Here is a 17347-nt window from a genome sequence, read left to right on the forward strand (position 1 = left end):
CACAAGTATGCCACTGCTTCCAAGAGGCAATAATATATACAAATACACAACTGCATTCAAATGCCAACACTTTACACACACTCCATACAAAAAATAAGCGTACATTCAAACACACAAAAAATTTCCACAAAGTAAACCCAGCATGGATGGTCAAATTGTAGCTGTGGGAGATGCATGACAGATGGGAATCTACCTTTTGGCCACCCTTGTGCTGGGGGAAGGCCCCCCCTAATGTAAAGTGGACTGTGGTGCAATATTTTATTTTGTCACCTGTCCAAAACTATTTCTTGCACCACAGTCCTCTCTACATTAGTTCCACTAATTTAAAGAAAAAATAATTATAGGTGATTAAGTGAGTGAAGAGATATGTGTGAGAGGGGGTAGATGGATGGATGAATTGATGCCTGGTGGGTGGATGGATTGATGAAAGTGTGTTTGTGTGTATGTGTTGCATTGTTGATGAATTTGGAATAAATGGTGTGTGATTCTATGAGTGAAAAGAGATGCGAAAGGTGTGTGAATGTTCAGTAACAGCGGTTGAAGCCTTGGTGCGTCGTTACTGCTCACATGTACACCCATGTGCTAATTCAACCATTTTTCTCACTGTAATGTCCTGCTTCTGCTAGAGAGAGACAGAAATTGATGGTTGTGTAAGAGTTTGTGTGTGCATCTTGTATTGGTTATGACTGAGAAATGAAAGGTGTGTGATTCAGTGAGTGAAAAGAGATGTGAAAGGTGTGTGAATGTCCAGTAACAAGGGTTGAAGCCTTGGCGCGGCGTTACTGCTCACATGGACACCCATGTGCTAATTCAACCACTTTTCTGAATGTAATGTTCAGTTTCTGCTAGAGAGAAAGAAAGTGAGAGGAATATTTTTGAATAGATACATACAGATCAACAGGCTGAACTTGCCTACCCATATGTGAACAGAAATAGCAGATTATTGCTTGTAAAGTGATATTGCCATTGGACATGGAAGTGGTGGAGCATGCGGCAGGCACACTCTCTCAGGACCCTTCTGCTTTAATGTTGGGTGTTGCAAGCACCAATAGAGAGAGCTTTCTTAGTGTTCCTTAGTGCTCCAATTATGTCACGTTTGAACAAGTATAAATCAGCAGAAGCTATCGACGGGTTGTTAATGAAGGACAAGGGAAACATGCATTCCTGCTAAAGTGGCTGTTTAGGTAAACGGCCCCCTCTCTGTGGAAAATAAAAACATATTTTACTCACCTTTTCTCCCATGCCATCCTGGTCTCGCCGCGCCTGGCCCACCTGGCACAGCCTTCATTACTTTTTTTATGCTTCTTGATGATCCTTTTCCATAGGAAATCATTGGGAAGCTATTCTGCATGAACAGCAAAACGCTGTGCCAGTCAGCATCTCCTCACAGAGATTCATTGAATCAGTGTATCTGTATCGGAAACATTCAGCGCCTCAAATTCCTCAAACCTGTTTCCTAACCTCTCTAATTCCTCCCCAGCCTCTAAAATAACCTGGGGTGGGTTATATTTCCGATAGCAGGTGAGAGTCGGCACTTAAGGGTGTGTGTGCCGGGCTCACTTCATCAAATTGGATTTTTATTTTTCAATAGGAAACCCCGAAGCAGAATAAAACCACTACATATACTTTTCTATAGGAGGGGCTGAGAGTGAGCCCCCAGATAAGGTGAACATATCTTGTTATGGACACAAATTAGAATTAGTAAAATGCCTAATTACTCATACTCATATTCAATATTTACTCAAAATGGCTACTAGAGGCAACCCCTCCCATCGACTAACTACCTTGTGTAACAAGATGGCGCTGGAATCCGGAGTAAAATCCTGTGATGACAGTGACATCACGCCTTGTAGGATGTGCATTAGATAAAACACTTAACGCCTCACCAATTATTGATGTATTTTATCTGTTATCTATAGTTTTGCATATGATGTATTCTTGCTTTATAAGGGGCATGCCGGCCCCCTGAATAAACATTCCTGAAGTTCTTTCAGCAACCAGAAACTTGTGTCCGGTGTGAATTTACTTTAGGGGCGTGCACGCATTAAATATAAATAATTTGGTTAGGGGCAGATATTCAAATCATCAAACACTTGGTTTGGTCCAACACAATATCTTTTAGAGGTTTATGGTGGTGGCTTTTATCCAGCTATATTTAAGCCGTTTTTGCTTGTAGAGATTATTGATATGGTACTTAACTCCTTAAGTGCTGGAATACTGGAAAGAGGATTCTTTGGTTGTTTATTTCAAATTTGAATTTAACCTATCAAGTGCTGGAACCAGTGTTCATTTTGTCAACTAACAATTTTAGCCAAATTTTAGTAGACACATTTTTTTTTTAGATTAAGTCGACTACATCTAGACTAAAACGAATACAATTCAGATGACTTAAATACTACTAAAATTAAAATGGCTTTTTAGTCAGAACACTATGACTAAAACTAAATTGAAATTTGCCGCAAAAATTAACACTGCACAGATGGGCTGTGGAAGGGGCAAAAGAGACACACCAGGGCTTGGGAGAGATACACCTAGAGGGGCTGGGAGGACACAAAGAGGCACATAGAGGCTGGGGAAGGGGAAAAAGAGACAGATAGAGACTTTAACAAAACCCATCAGTGGAGATTTAATCGTCTAAGACTAGACTAAAACTCCAACAATTCAGATGACTTAAATACGATTAAAATGGCTTTTTAGTCAAAAGACTATGACTAAAACTGAATAGAAATTTGGTGCCAAAATTAACACTGGCTGGAACATTGGAAGAAATTAATCTACTGGATGGTTTAATCCTATTATGGCTGGTAATCTGTGTAAAGAGATCACAACATTTATACTGGACTTGGAAGCAGATTAATATTGTTTATTATCAAGTATTATTTATTGGGATTCTAAGGTTATGCTGTTAATTTTGTGCAAACTCATATTTTTTCTAAAACTGAATATATGTGGGAATTGGCAAGTACACACTGAAAGTAACACACTCAATGACAAACATACAGACGTCACTGACAGACACAGACTCATTGACAGACACACTGATAGTCACACAAAGACTCAATGACAAACATACTCTCACTGATTTGACAGACACACACTCATACACTGACAAACACACTCATCATACACTGACAGACACACTCATACACTCACATGTACACACACAGACGCACTCACTCACACACACACGCTGTCACTCACAGACATACGCTGTCACTCACAGACACACACTGTCACTCAGTTACCATTCCTAGAAAGCAGTATAAGAACACCAATACGGATGTAAAAGATGGCGGAGTGAGATTGCAGAATGCCAAAAGCTATATGGATAAACTGGTGTAATTTCCCTATTATCACAGTGTTCTAGCCATAGTGCCAATGAACAAAAGGAAAAATGAAAGGCTAGATTGCTTCAAGAAACACTATAGTGTTAGGAATGCAAAACTGTTTTCCTAACACTACAGTCTCCCTATGCTTCCACTGCACCCAGGCCATGAGCACTTACCTGATTCCAGCGCTAAGGTCCCTGGGTGCTGGATCGGGCTCCTCTTTCTTCGACCTCAGTGTGATCTGGAAACCTAATGTGGTTTAACAGTGAGCACCACCCCAGCATTAGGCCTTCCACACCGTGCTTTCCTATGAGGTTTTCCAAGATAGTTGGGTACAAAGGGACAGGCACAGCTGTTTGGTTAGGGACAGCAGTGTATGGATATGGCTGGAGTGGACACTTTAGAGCTTGCAGTGCTGCCAAGTTTAGATATTGTTTGTGTTTCTGGGCTAATTACCCCATAATACTCAGATATACATAGTCCCAATCACAACCAGTAATCCACGGTCACACCATATTAGCCCTTTGATCGTCCCTCTTATATTTTCATAAACTAGTCACTCATTTTGTTACATTGATTTTTCTGGTCTCTGTTTGAAGTTTCCGTATACTTACTGTTCTTAGCACAAAGGGGGGATCTAGCCTGCCAGCCTCCAGCTCATCCCAGTCAATGGACTGGAAGAAAGGATGGAATCGGATGCTGCTAGCTGCCCCCAAGCGCTGAGATGGATTTTTGCACAGGAGCTGCAAATGGAAGAGTAGAATGTCAACAATAAAACTGCCACTGCCTTTATTAATTTACTAAAACACATGCAAACACAATATAGATATCTGTAAATCTGTATGCAGTATCACAAGGTTAAAGGGACATTCTAAGAATCAAAGGTGCAAGATTATTACTAGTACACTCGCTTTTATCTCCACTCGACTTCATATGTTGAATGCAGTGTTTAAGGTTCTCCTGCTCTCAATAGGAGACACTACCTAACCCAGCATCAGTTCCCGATTCTCTCTAGTTTTAGTCATTTTATCACTGTGTTCTTGATTGTTTAGTTGTGTATATATTTCATTCCCTGAAATCCCCTCCTTAAATATTATCCTGTCTTATACGACTTTAAGGAATCTTCCCAGCTATGGACTGCTGGTATGAGCTATAAGCATTTGACTGAATTAATATATCTTTTATCTTTTTTTTTCGATATTACCATATATAGACACCATTGTCATTTATGGCCATTCCGTGTCACTCTTTGTTAATAGTTTTCTATAAATATATGATCTCTTTTTTTTTAACTGTGCAAAGAGTACGTTTTTCATAGAATTGTTATCTTTTTCAGGACATTAATCTAGACTGCCGGATCATACACACCTTTTTCACGAGATCTTTGACCTGTTTTCTTTGACACTCAGGGTGGTCTGTGGTGTCATGAAGCATTGTTTGGGCAGCATTTGGATTTTTTGGAAATGCTCTCTTGGCCAGTTTATGAAGGATTAGACCATAGGCCCACCAATCTACTGCAGCATTGTATTTTCTTCCTTTCCGCATCTGCCAACATAATTTCAGAAATGATTAGTCAAGTGTTTCCTTACAGGAAAGAAGGTATTACTGTCAAATATAATGCTGTTCTCATCGTCTGCATATTAAGATAGGCAACTTATAAAAAATATATATTTCACTACAAATGTGCAATGATTCGGAGCAATATGACTGGTTGGGAAAGTATAGACAATCACTGAAGGTGTTTTTCAATTTTAAAGAATTGTCTTTAAAGTTTGCAGGACCTAGCCAAGCACTGTTGCCATCAGCCATAATAAATAAAGATGTTAACCCATGCTCATTATAATATCAACCATAATACCTTATTACAAAGGAGAATAACATGAGCATTGATAGAAATGTTGAATTCTAGTTCTTCATCTTCATAGCTATAAAGATCTGTTTAGCTACAGAGTGATTGTTGCTCTTGGTGAGGTGTAATATGATCAATTCATGTAGCCTCAAACCCAAACAGTAGCCATGGTCAATCCTACCTCTGGAGCCATATAATCTACAGTGCCTGCGTAACCCTTTGCTTTCCTCTTGCCGTGCATCTCCAGCGCCAGTCCAAAGTCGCCTATCCTGATGTGACCCGCTTCATCCAACATGATGTTCCTTGGCTTTATGTCTCTGTAGAGAGAAATATCATAAGATTTATAGTTCAATGACGATCTGTCATGAAACAGGTCGTTTACATGGCTTACTAATAGTAAAATACTGGAAGTATGTACAAATCTATTTATGAGCTATAGCCAATCAATGAAATAATGCCCCATCAATTCACAGATAAATGAAACAGGCTGCTTATACCTGAATTTAGGAGACAATTTAAAAAAGGATTTTGTAATTAAGTTTTAATTAATGCAGTTTTCTACATTTCTCTTAATCAGGTGGACTAGAAATGACCATTCTGCTTCTTTCTTTCTTATCCTGCCCTTCCTTTTTTCTGCTCTGCCCAACACGAGTACATGTTTTTCTCAAACGTAAGTAAAAAGCCTCTTCTTAGTGTTAAGTTGAAACGGTTTGTAAAATGCCCTCTTACAGGTGAAGTGTGAGAGCAAAAAATCTTAACTCACCTGAGAGAAAGGTAAAAATGTAGCTAAACAATATGGATAAAAAAAGGACTGCACAGTGTAGAGAGAGCAAGCTTATAAATATATCGCTTAACGAAGATGTGTTTACCGATGCACAATGTCGTGTTGGTGGAGATATTGGAGTCCACACGCAATCTCTGCAGCGAGGAATCTAATAAACAAGAATTCAAATATTAATCAACAAAGTATTTAATATAAAATGAACTTACTTCTTAAAATGAGATCTTCCTAAATGAGCTGACCTAGGGAAAATCCACTGTAATAATTTATATTTATATAAAATCAGAGCTCTCTCCTGCCTACATTATTCACTTTTCTTACTGTTACATATACTTTTTCTAGTATTATTGGTGTGAATACTTTTTATTATCAAATATGTTTCTATTGCAAACTTCCATCACATTTCTCTGTATAACACGTGTATACCTTGTTAGGACCTCTATACCATACATAGCAGGCATCTTCTTATCCCTTTTATTGACTAGCTTCCTTTATATTTGCTATTACTCATTGTGACCATTTTCCATCCATTTACATAGCTCTTACATGTTCGGTTGTATGCAAAATGTATTATGCTTATCTGTTGTTCATATTGTTGCCTAGTGTTATGTGTAAAATCAGTATTATATGTTATGAGTCTATTTAGCACCAGTTGCAGTAGGTTTTTGTCTATTTTGAGCTCCTCGGTATATCTATATCTTTGATCTGCCTCTAATTACAGTTTTTTTTTCTTCACCAGCTTGTCTTTCTCACTCTGTATTGTCTATCACTGTTTGAACTCACACACCGGCATACTTGCTCTAATTTCACATGTTGATCACTGGTTGCATGCAGCACACACTGTGATTTCACTGTTTACCCTTAGACACTTCAGTCACACACAGCCACAGTCCTCTATCTCCTGCATCTCCTCCTATTTGTCGATTCTCGGCTTCTACATTTGATGATCGATTGGACTCATGTACAGATATGCTTTAGCTGAGATACTTTAGTAACAAGACTTCACTCTTTCTACCCTTTCCTCCTTGTTTATATGTCGTTGTTTTTATACCCCGACACTCTTTGTTATACATTGTATGCTTGTTTCTTAGCAACACTAGGTGTATGTGCCCACACATTTCTACATCATCACGCAACATGGGTTCATACTGAGTTAGCATTTTGTAGAATATTTATATTCAGAGTATATTTATTGTATGTATATATGTTTCAGACTCACTGATGTTCCTAATTTTTCTAAATTCTTTATCTATGGCATTCACCAGTGTCTACCAAACAATGCTAATAGTAGAAAACGTGGTGGTGGGCAGCTGTATATTGTTTATTGATAACTGTCTCCTTTCACTGCCACCCAAATTAATTCCTTTCCAATCCTCCTGTCATTATATACAGTGGCCCGATGTTGAGAATTGTACTTCTGTTCTTTTAATAGAAAAACATTATTTAACATTGTTCCATAAACTTTAATGATATTTTTAATCTGTGAATGTTTATGTTGGGTGATTTGGTCATTATTAAAACTATTAGTATTTGTTTGAAACTTTACCGACCCTCTTTTCCAAAAAAAAATCTTTAAATGTGACTCTTTCCTCAGCCCTTGTCATATTTCTTCCTGTTAAATCTTCTCATTGCTCTGACCCATATTTCCCCTCTCATCGTCCGGTCTCCATTTTAAGCATTGTCTTTTAAGACTTACATTGCAATGCAAGGTTCCAGTCTGAGGTTTCTTTTCAGGAAGCTGTCAAGATCACCACCATGCAGATACTCCAACACGTAGCATAGATGGGTCTGGTTGACAATAAAATACAATGGGATATACTTCACAACACAAACACTTAAACATCAAACAGAAAACTTGTTAAAACATAATTTCTCGTACTTTGCAATAATTTTTTCTATGGCAATCTAAATCCTAGAGCTGTGAAAAAAAAAAAACGATGGTCTGTTTAAGGAACCAACTGTAATGGAGTGCCTTTGATCACTGTGTTTATGCCATTTTGAGAAGAAAAAAAAAACATGCGGAAACATGAATGCCTTGATTTATAATCCTTACAACCTATTAAGATTGGAATATATATATATATATATATAAAAAATAAATAACAGATAAATCAGAATGTAACCCAAAACTGACACTAGATGTTTTCTAAGAGTAAATTTGGTGATACCACTGAGCACTCCTGAATAGGCAAATTCGCAATAATTTTTTGCTTCCCGTTAGCCATGAAATATCGGAAATTCAATTCTTCACCTAAGTTTTGAAATATCGAAACTTCAAACAAAGTGCAAGAGTTCAGAATGTTGGCAAATACAAAATTATAGCGTTTTGGCATCAAGTTGAGATTGGCGCATTGAAACATAATTTTTGTTCTTGCCAGCACAAACATGATCCTCTGCATTGAAGCTGACCTGAGAACCCTCTGCAACGACTCCTAGGGTTGAGTGTGCAGATTCTCTTTGTTCCTGAGAGATGGAACATTCCTTTGCCACTTTTATTAGTGTCACTGGTGCCAGGAATCTAGCAATCCCTCTGACACTGCACTTGAGAGTTCAGCACTTTTAGTGCTTAAGGGACTGAGCATCTCTCTAGTACTGTAACTGCTATTCACATCAAGTTAACAAAATACATAGCACAAACACAATTAATATTGCAAACTTTGAAAGAAATGTTTAAAATATAGCCATGTGAAATATGCAAATAACACAAAATAAGTACAAATTTGAGCATTCCATATGTAGCTTAATGGATAATGCAAAAATTACTCTTTCTAATTATGAGTTGCTAATCTTTCTTAATCTGGATGGAGTTAGTGAACGAGCTAGGTATGGGTTAGAAACTATACAAAATCAAGTCCTGTGCTTAAACGCCCACTACTCCTGGCAGCAGCAGTGACTATGGTACACATCAGCCCCAATACATACAATATAAAACAAAGCAAAAGAGTTACTTGCTCACTATCCCAAATCCCTGTGGACATTTAAATAACTGGAGGCTTTTTAGTATCACTCAAAAATACCCTTCTTTATCTCATAAGAGATTTTTACCTGTTCGCTGAAGACAGGAAGGTGAATTTTTAGTGTAGGATTATTCACCTAAGAGGTTTGCCTTAACGTGGCAGGTGAGTTTATAGTAGGCATAGTGCACAAGTAACTTTTTTTCTTTTGTATGTATTGGTTAGAAACCAATTTGCCACAGAAAATTTAAAGCAAACATCTGCAGATATATTGCTGGTTGGTTTGTTAATGGAAAGTTGATTTATGACCATTAAGGAATTACCGGGATCTGAAACGCTCCATAGGCTTTGGTTAGGTAAGGACTTCCGGCTGCCATCTCCAGCACTCGACGTTCAGTGAGTGTCCTCTCGGAGGCTTCAGTGAGAAGGTCTTTCTTTCTCACTATTTTCAAAGCCACCACCTTCTTCGTTGTTTTATCCGATGCCAGGAAGACCTGAATGACACATAAATAAAAAGGCTTTCAGAATGTTGTGTCAATTCTTGTGTGATAACATATCTATTAGCATGATGTATTTAAAGGAAAACTGACACAAATGTTTTAAATGTAGCAAGCTATATTTACCTTAAAGGACACTATAGGCACCCTGACCAGTTCAGCTCATTGAAGTGATTTGGGTGCATAGTTCCAGGCTCCTTGACCCTGTAAAGGTAATTATTGCAGTCTTTAATAAACTACGATAATTACCTTTGAGGGTAAACTCCAACTCTAGTGGTTTTCTACCAAACAGCCACTAGAGGGACTTCCGGGTTATTAGGTGACATTTGGTCGCCTAACTGACGCTGGACGCCCACACGCTATGCATGAGGACATCCAGTGTCATGTTAAGCCCCCTTTGGTACTAATACTAATGCAAGCATGGCCATTGCCGTGCATACGCATTAGGTCTTCCCTGCCGGATGACGTCAGCAGGGGAGGAGCAGAGGCAAACCCAAACCAGCGCCGACAGGGCTTTAACTCCTTCTGCAGCACGGGGGTGAGGGCTGTGAGGCAGGGGGAAGCTATGGTGCCAGGAAAACAACTTTGATTTCCTGGCACTATATTTTCCCTTTAAGAAACCTACGGTGTCGTTATTATATTACAGACATATCTTGTAAAATACATTACTATTTTGTTTTTTAGCCTTTCTCCTTTAAACTATCTTTAATATGCCTTATGATCGCATTACACCTAACTTGATCAAAAACACACCAGAGTAGCTGTGCACAAATCCAATCCCTGCCCTGTTAATATACTGAAGTCTGTACCAGATATGGCTGATTGAAGCTAATGTATCAGATAGATTGTGATAAAAGCATATTCATTCACAGTGTTTAGCATTCTAATGGTATATCTAAACCATTGGCACCACTTATAATTTATAGCAGCGATGGCGAACCTATGGCAGGCGTGCCACAGATGGCACGCTGAGCCCTCTCTGTGGGCATGCTACCATAGATCACTGCTAGGGTGCCCAGCAGTGTATTCACCGCGAGGCACTGCCTTATGGGCGGCACTGCCTTATGTTCTGGGGGACCCAAGAGCTGGCCGGCTGGCCACCTTTGGGCCCCCCCATGAGGCGGGCGGCAGCTTCTATTGCGCAGCAACCTCGCGCTGCTTAGTGATGCCGGGAGCCAGAATATGATGTCAGACCACTCACAAATCCACTCACTCTTTACTTGCTAAGGTGCTTCTCCAGCCTTTTAACAATACATACACTCATAGAAGGGCACTCACTGGTCTTCTTAATTTGCAAACTTTATTCACCAATTGTAGAGAAAAAGATGAAAAAAACTGTGTATAAAAGGCGCTTATAAAATATTGAAAATAGTGTAGATGCTACAACACTCTTGTGTGTGTCCCTCACACCCACCTCAAATTGTAGAAACTAGAAGAAAGGTAGAAAAGCCAGAGGCAGTTCACCTATATGAGTGGAGCATACAGTGATAATAATGGATACCTACCCTATAACAAGGGTTGTCTAGTCCTGATATTGTTGCAGTATCACTTTAAATTCAGCGTATATATACATAGAAAGAAAAACATATACAGGGAAATAATAGTGCAAATCTGTTTGGTAATTAACCGTTGTGCAGTGATCAAAACAGAATGCTAACTCACATTTTTTAGAGCCTAAGATGGGATTGGCTCAAATCACTTGCGCTTTAGTACCGTCTGGTGGTACTTGTCCCCTTTTTTTGAAGCGTTGGTGGAATCCCTCAGAGATAAGAGATACAAAGAAAACGTAATTGGAGATAATATAGTGTAGTAACTTAGGTTATAAAGGTGAGTATACTGTATCTTTAAATAGGTGCTCACCTTATTCAGAGCCAGGTACTCGGCTCTGAGTTTACCAGCTTGAGTGTCAATGAGGGAGACACTTTCCCTTCTTGGAGCAGGTTTGGTGAAGATCAGAGGAGACTTGAATTAAAAATAAAAATGTATTTTGCCAGCAGGCAGTAAAATACAAACAAATAAAATAGAATAAAAAAATGTCCCATAAATATCCTTCACTTCCGAGATGCGTTTCACCCTACTTGAGGGCTTTCTCAATCGGTGTTCTCAAGTAGGGTGAAACGCATCTCGGAAGTGAAGGATATTTATGGGACATTTTTTTATTCTATTTTATTTGTTTGTATTTTACTGCCTGCTGGCAAAATACATTTTTATTTTTAATTCAAGTCTCCTCTGATCTTCACCAAACCTGCTCCAAGAAGGGAAAGTGTCTCCCTCATTGACACTCAAGCTGGTAAACTCAGAGCCGAGTACCTGGCTCTGAATAAGGTGAGCACCTATTTAAAGATACAGTATACTCACCTTTATAACCTAAGTTACTACACTATATTATCTCCTATTACGTTTTCTTTGTATCTCTTATCTCTGAGGGATTCCACCAACGCTTCAAAAAAAGGGGACAAGTACCACCAGACGGTACTAAAGCGCAAGTGATTTGAGCCTATCCCATCTTAGGCTCTAAAAAATGTGAGTTAGCATTCTGTTTTGATCACTGCACAACGGTTAATTACCATACAGATTTGCACTATTATTTCCCTGTATATGTTTTTCTTTCTATGTATATATACGCTGAATTTAAAGTGATACTGCAACAATATCAGGACTAGACAACCCTTGTTATAGGGTAGGTATCCATTATTATCACTGTATGCTCCACTCATATAGGTGAACTGCCTCTGGCTTTTCTACCTTTATTCACCAATTGATGTGGAAACAATCAATTAATTGATTATCTTGCGTATCTGCCCCCTGCCAAATTAAGAAGTAATGCGTGCACGCTCCAGACACAGACACAGGTTTCGGGTTAATGAAAAACTTGAGGAATGTTTATTCTGAGGGGACGGCATGCCCCTTATAAAGCAAAATGACATCATATGCATTGTCAGAGATAACATGGAATAATACATCAATAATTGGAGGTCTCCCCCAGATTCCAGCGCCATCTTGTTAATAAGGGTGTTAGTCGATGTCAAGGGGAAACTCCCTAGCGGCCATTTTAGGTAAATCACATATAAAGTTGAATAATGCTGATTGTAGTTATGCTGAGTAAATAGGCATTTTACTAACATAAATTGGGTTAATATTTTTGTCCACAACACCAATGTTCAGTAACTTTACAGTATCATCAACGTTTCAGTCCTAGTCCGGATGAGGACCGAAACTTTGATGGTATGGTAAAGTTACCGAAAATTGGTGAATAAAGTTTGCAAATTAAGAAGACCAGTGAGTGCACTACTTTTAGTGTGTATATATATATACAGAGGCGGCTCTCTAATTAGGCGGTTTAGGCGGCCGCCTAAGGCCTCGCGCTGGCGGGGGCCTCGCGGCCGCCTAAACCGCCTGTTGGCAGAGTGTGTCAGGTCCTCGGTCAGTGACCGAGGACCTGACACCAGGAGGGGGCCCGGCAGCTTGCCCGGTATGCCGCCGGGTGCGAGGCCCCTCCTGGCTGCCCGGCCACCATCGCAGACACTGGTCTGCAGCTCCGCAGTGTGCAGAGCTGCAGACCATGTGACTCGCGAGAATTGGCCAATCAGAGCGTTGCCCCGGGTTACCACGGCAACGCTCTGAAATCTTGCGAGACTACTCGGTCTGCAGCTCTGCAGAGATGCAGACCGAGAGCAGTGGCCACCGGACCACCAGGGAGCCCACTGGACCACCAGGGAAATCAAGGTAGGCTCTCCCTCCCCATCACCCCCCAACACACTCAGCCTCACCCCCCCAGTCACTATCACCATACTCAGCCTTACCCCCAGCCTCACCATCCCCCCACCACCACCCTCAGCCTCACCACCATCACCCCCACCACCCTCAGCCTCACCACCCCTAGCCCCCACCACCCTCACCATCACCCACCACCCCCACCACCCTCAGCATCACCCCCCTCAGCCTCACCCCCCACCATCCTCAGCCTCGCCACCCCTAGCCCCCACCACACTCACCATCACCCCCACCACCCCTAGCCCCCACCACCCTCACCACTACCCCCACCACCCTCAGCCTCACCCCCACCACCCTCAGCCTCACCACCCCTAGCCCCCACCACCCTCACTATCACCCCCCACCACCCCTAGCCCCCACCACCCTCACCACTACCCCCACCACCCTCAGCATCACCCCCCTCAGCCTCACCCCCCACCACCATCAGCCTCACCTCCCACCACCCTCAGCCTCACTACCCCTAGCCACCACCACCCTCAGCCTCACCCCCACCACCCTCAGCATCACCCCCCTCACCATCACCCCCCCACCACCCTCAGCCTCACTACCCCTAGCCCCCACCACCCTCAGCCTCACCCCCCCCACCACCCTCACCATCACCCCCCACCACCCTCAGCCTCACCACCCCTAGCCCCCACCACCCTCACCATCACCCCCCACCACCCCTAGCCCCCACCACCCTCACCACTACCCTCACCACCCTCAGCATCACCCCCCTCAGCCTCACCCCCCACCACCATCAGCCTCACCTCCCACCACCCTCAGCCTCACTACCCCTAGCCACCACCACCCTCAGCCTCACCCCCCACCACCCTCACCATCACCCCCCTCACCATCACCCCCCACCACCCCTAGCCCCCACCACCCTCAGCATCACCCCACTCAGCCTCACCCCCACCACCTTCAGCATCATCCCCCCTCACCACTACCCCCACCACCCTCAGCATCACCCCCCTCAGTCTAACCCCCAGCCCCCCTCAGCCTCACCCCCACCACCCTCAGCCTCACTACCCCTAGCCCCCACCACCCCCAGCCTCACCACCACCCTCACCATCACCCCCCACCACCCTCAGCATCACCCCACTCAGCCTCACTCCCACCACCCTCAGCATCACCCCCCTCACCATCACCCCCCACCACCCTCAGCCTCACTACCCCTAGCCCCCACCACCCTCAGCCTCACCCCCCCCACCACCCTCACCATCACCCCCCACCACCCTCAGCCTCACCACCCCTAGCCCCCACCACCCTCACCACCACCCTCAGTCTCACCCCCAGCCCCCCTCAGTCTCACCCTCAGCCCCCCTCAGCCTCGCCCCCCACCCCCCCTCAGCATCATCCCCCTCAGCCTCACCCTCACCCCCTCTCTATCACCCCACCACCCTCAGCATCACCCCTCACCACCCACCACCCTCAGCATCACCCCCCACCACCCTCAGCATCACCCCCCACCACCCTCAGCATCACCTCCCCCCACCACCCTCACCCCCCACCACCCTCAGCCTCACCACCCCCCACCACAGCTTTGTGTGTGTGTGTGTGTGTGTGTATATATGTGTATATATACATACATACATATATACATACATATATATATATATATATATATATATATATATATATATATATATATATATATATATATATATATACGCCGCGTGTGCTTGTGCTTTAGGGTGCACACCCTAATGCAATAGGCTGCGCACGCCTATGTATATATTATTATTTTTTTACCACACACGGAGAGTATTGCTGTAATTGAACAGAATATTTTTATTATAGTAGCGCACATCAGCTTTAGAAAATACACAGCAAAAATACAAATATCAGCACAAACAATAGCACAAACAAAAAGAGAATCCAGTGCATTGGTTCTTAACAGAGACCCAAATGTTACAAATGATACAGTATTAGCTGGGTGACCCATTGTACAATCACATAATTAACACAGTAACTTCCTGTGTATTGTAGTATGTAAGGAAGTATACTCTATAAAGCTTTATTAAATCTTCAAAATGTGAAAATATCCTCTATTGCACTTCTATATTTATTCAATCCATAAAACATAAGCATAGTAAATGTTTTCTTAAGTAGAAATTATTCAGTTTCCATAACAATAGACTGTGATACAGTTTCCATTGACATTTAGTAGAAATGTATCTCTCTCGCTATCCTACTGTATCTTTGAGAATGTCCATCATTCCTATCAGGTCATGTGACCAGGAAGTAGCAATTGTAGTGACAGTTGGAGTGGATTAAACTCGCCATAATTACAGTGAAAAATCACAACAAACACTATCAATTTCCAGTACTACTAACTAAATGACAATTAAATATCCAACAGAGGAACATGTAAGAAATATGGAATATGGAATTTATTCACCAAAGAGTATGTTGATGTCAATTGAGAAGGCAATATTATTTGGGTTAAAATGGGTGAAGGCCTACTTTAAGCTAATTTTTATAATTCTTCCCATTACATACTGTTTAGGGAATTAACCCTCATCTACCTATTGTTCCTGTGTCACTGTGTAATTGTCTCATTTATTGTACATTTCCCCCCCTTTCATAATATTGTAAAGCAATGCAGAATTAGTTGGCGCTAAATAAATGCCAATAATAATAATAATAATAATAACCTTGTTTGGTTTTTAATACTGTGCACTGCCCATAGAACTAATCTTAAAATAAAGTAGAGACAAAATGGGAAGGTGGGACCTCCCACTTGAAAAGTGGGGGGAGGCAGGTTTCACTGAGATTACAACCGATTAAAAAATCATTCTTAAATAGAAGATATTTTAAATACAATTTTATTAGAAAAATTGTTAAAGGATTTATACCAAGTAATAATGGATGAAAAAATGTGCTAAAATAAAAATGTGTAACAAAAAACAAACAATAAATGAAAGAAAGGGGGCCAGGTCTGGTCTTAATTATACCAGTGCTAGTCTAATTTGTAACGTTACACAGGGTTATGCCCGTATTACTCACCTAACCCTATCTAAACAACAGAATAGGTTTTATAACCTATCTCTGAATCTAATTTTTCAATAAATTTTCTCATTGATGCTAAAATAAATTGACATAAAGTTCAATCTTACAGGGGAGCAAACAGAATATATTAATGTATTTTCAAGTTAAAACCAGCAATAGATGGAACTAAGTGACCACAATCAGAGACAAATCACATGTTTAAGCTTTTGAATATAAATCTTTAAATGATTTGATAAGGGTGTACATCCTATAACCAATTATTGAGAATTATATTAATCAATAATGTGTTACATCACCCCTAAAAATTCAGTTTCTTTTGTAAAAAATATATCTGCTGTGTAAATGGATATTTCACAAATTGCGTACCTTTCCATAGCCACCTTTGCCAAGCAGTCGGTGGAATGTAAATCTCTCCAGCGAAAGAGATGAATCCAAAGATGGACCTGGATCTTCTGGAGAGTCGCTGATTTCTTCATTAATTTCCTCTTCACTCGCGCGTTGTTTTACTTCTTCATCGTTAGGTTCTTCTTTCTTCCTTTTCTTCACCTGCAGCTCTTTCCTGATGTCACTGTCCTTGTTGTCTTCTTTTTGTTGTGTTCTTCCTCTGCTCTCTACGTCTTCAGCGGTCCTCTTCTTCGTCTTCTTACCATCCATGTTTGAGTTTGATGGTTTTAATCCACGAATTGTCGAATAAAAATTGTGCCAACTGTCACCAATCAAAATCGCTCTCAAAAGGTTTGAAGTGAAGTGGCAGGTGCATGAGCCAAGTTCTATGTCATGAGTTCTAAAGTGCTCTGATTGGTCAGAAACTGCATCGTGTTGTTTATTTTGTTTATTTTTAAATCCCAATGATTATTATTTTTATTTTTTATTCATCTTTTATAATAAATAATTCATATTTCTTAAAACTCTTTGTAAATGTATAATTTCAAATATATTTTAGGTTTATTGTTTAGCTTCTCATCTATGCCATTTGTGCAGAGCTGGCAGTAAATATGTCCACCTCACTAGAGATCTACATGTCCATTTTCTTACTCGGTGTCTGAGTGCGGCACACTAGGCCTTGTTACTGCACCAGGTTGTGTGCGTGCATCCTTTTGACATCTATATTTAATCTGTACAATTGCTGCTCACTTAATTAGGAAATTGTATAGAGGTTTAATATGTAC

At 41.1% G+C, this 17347-nt stretch overlaps 1 protein-coding gene across 1 annotated transcript; it reads right to left on the reverse strand.

Moving 5' to 3' along the window:
• Positions 1-3241: 3241 nt before the first annotated feature.
• On the reverse strand, positions 3242-16832 carry LOC134586355 (protein kinase C theta type-like). The gene is made up of 8 exons (XM_063441827.1): positions 16545-16832; positions 9237-9407; positions 7656-7747; positions 6048-6110; positions 5360-5495; positions 4698-4874; positions 3944-4072; positions 3242-3250 (listed from the first exon to the last, which is right to left on the reverse strand). Exons 1-8 carry the CDS (start codon positions 16830-16832, stop codon positions 3242-3244), a joined length of 1065 nt encoding a protein of 354 aa, XP_063297897.1.
• Positions 16833-17347: the final 515 nt, after the last annotated feature.

The sequence above is a fragment of the Pelobates fuscus genome, chromosome 2 (assembly GCF_036172605.1).
Source record: "Pelobates fuscus isolate aPelFus1 chromosome 2, aPelFus1.pri, whole genome shotgun sequence".
In the NCBI taxonomy this organism is placed as follows: domain Eukaryota; kingdom Metazoa; phylum Chordata; class Amphibia; order Anura; family Pelobatidae; genus Pelobates; species Pelobates fuscus.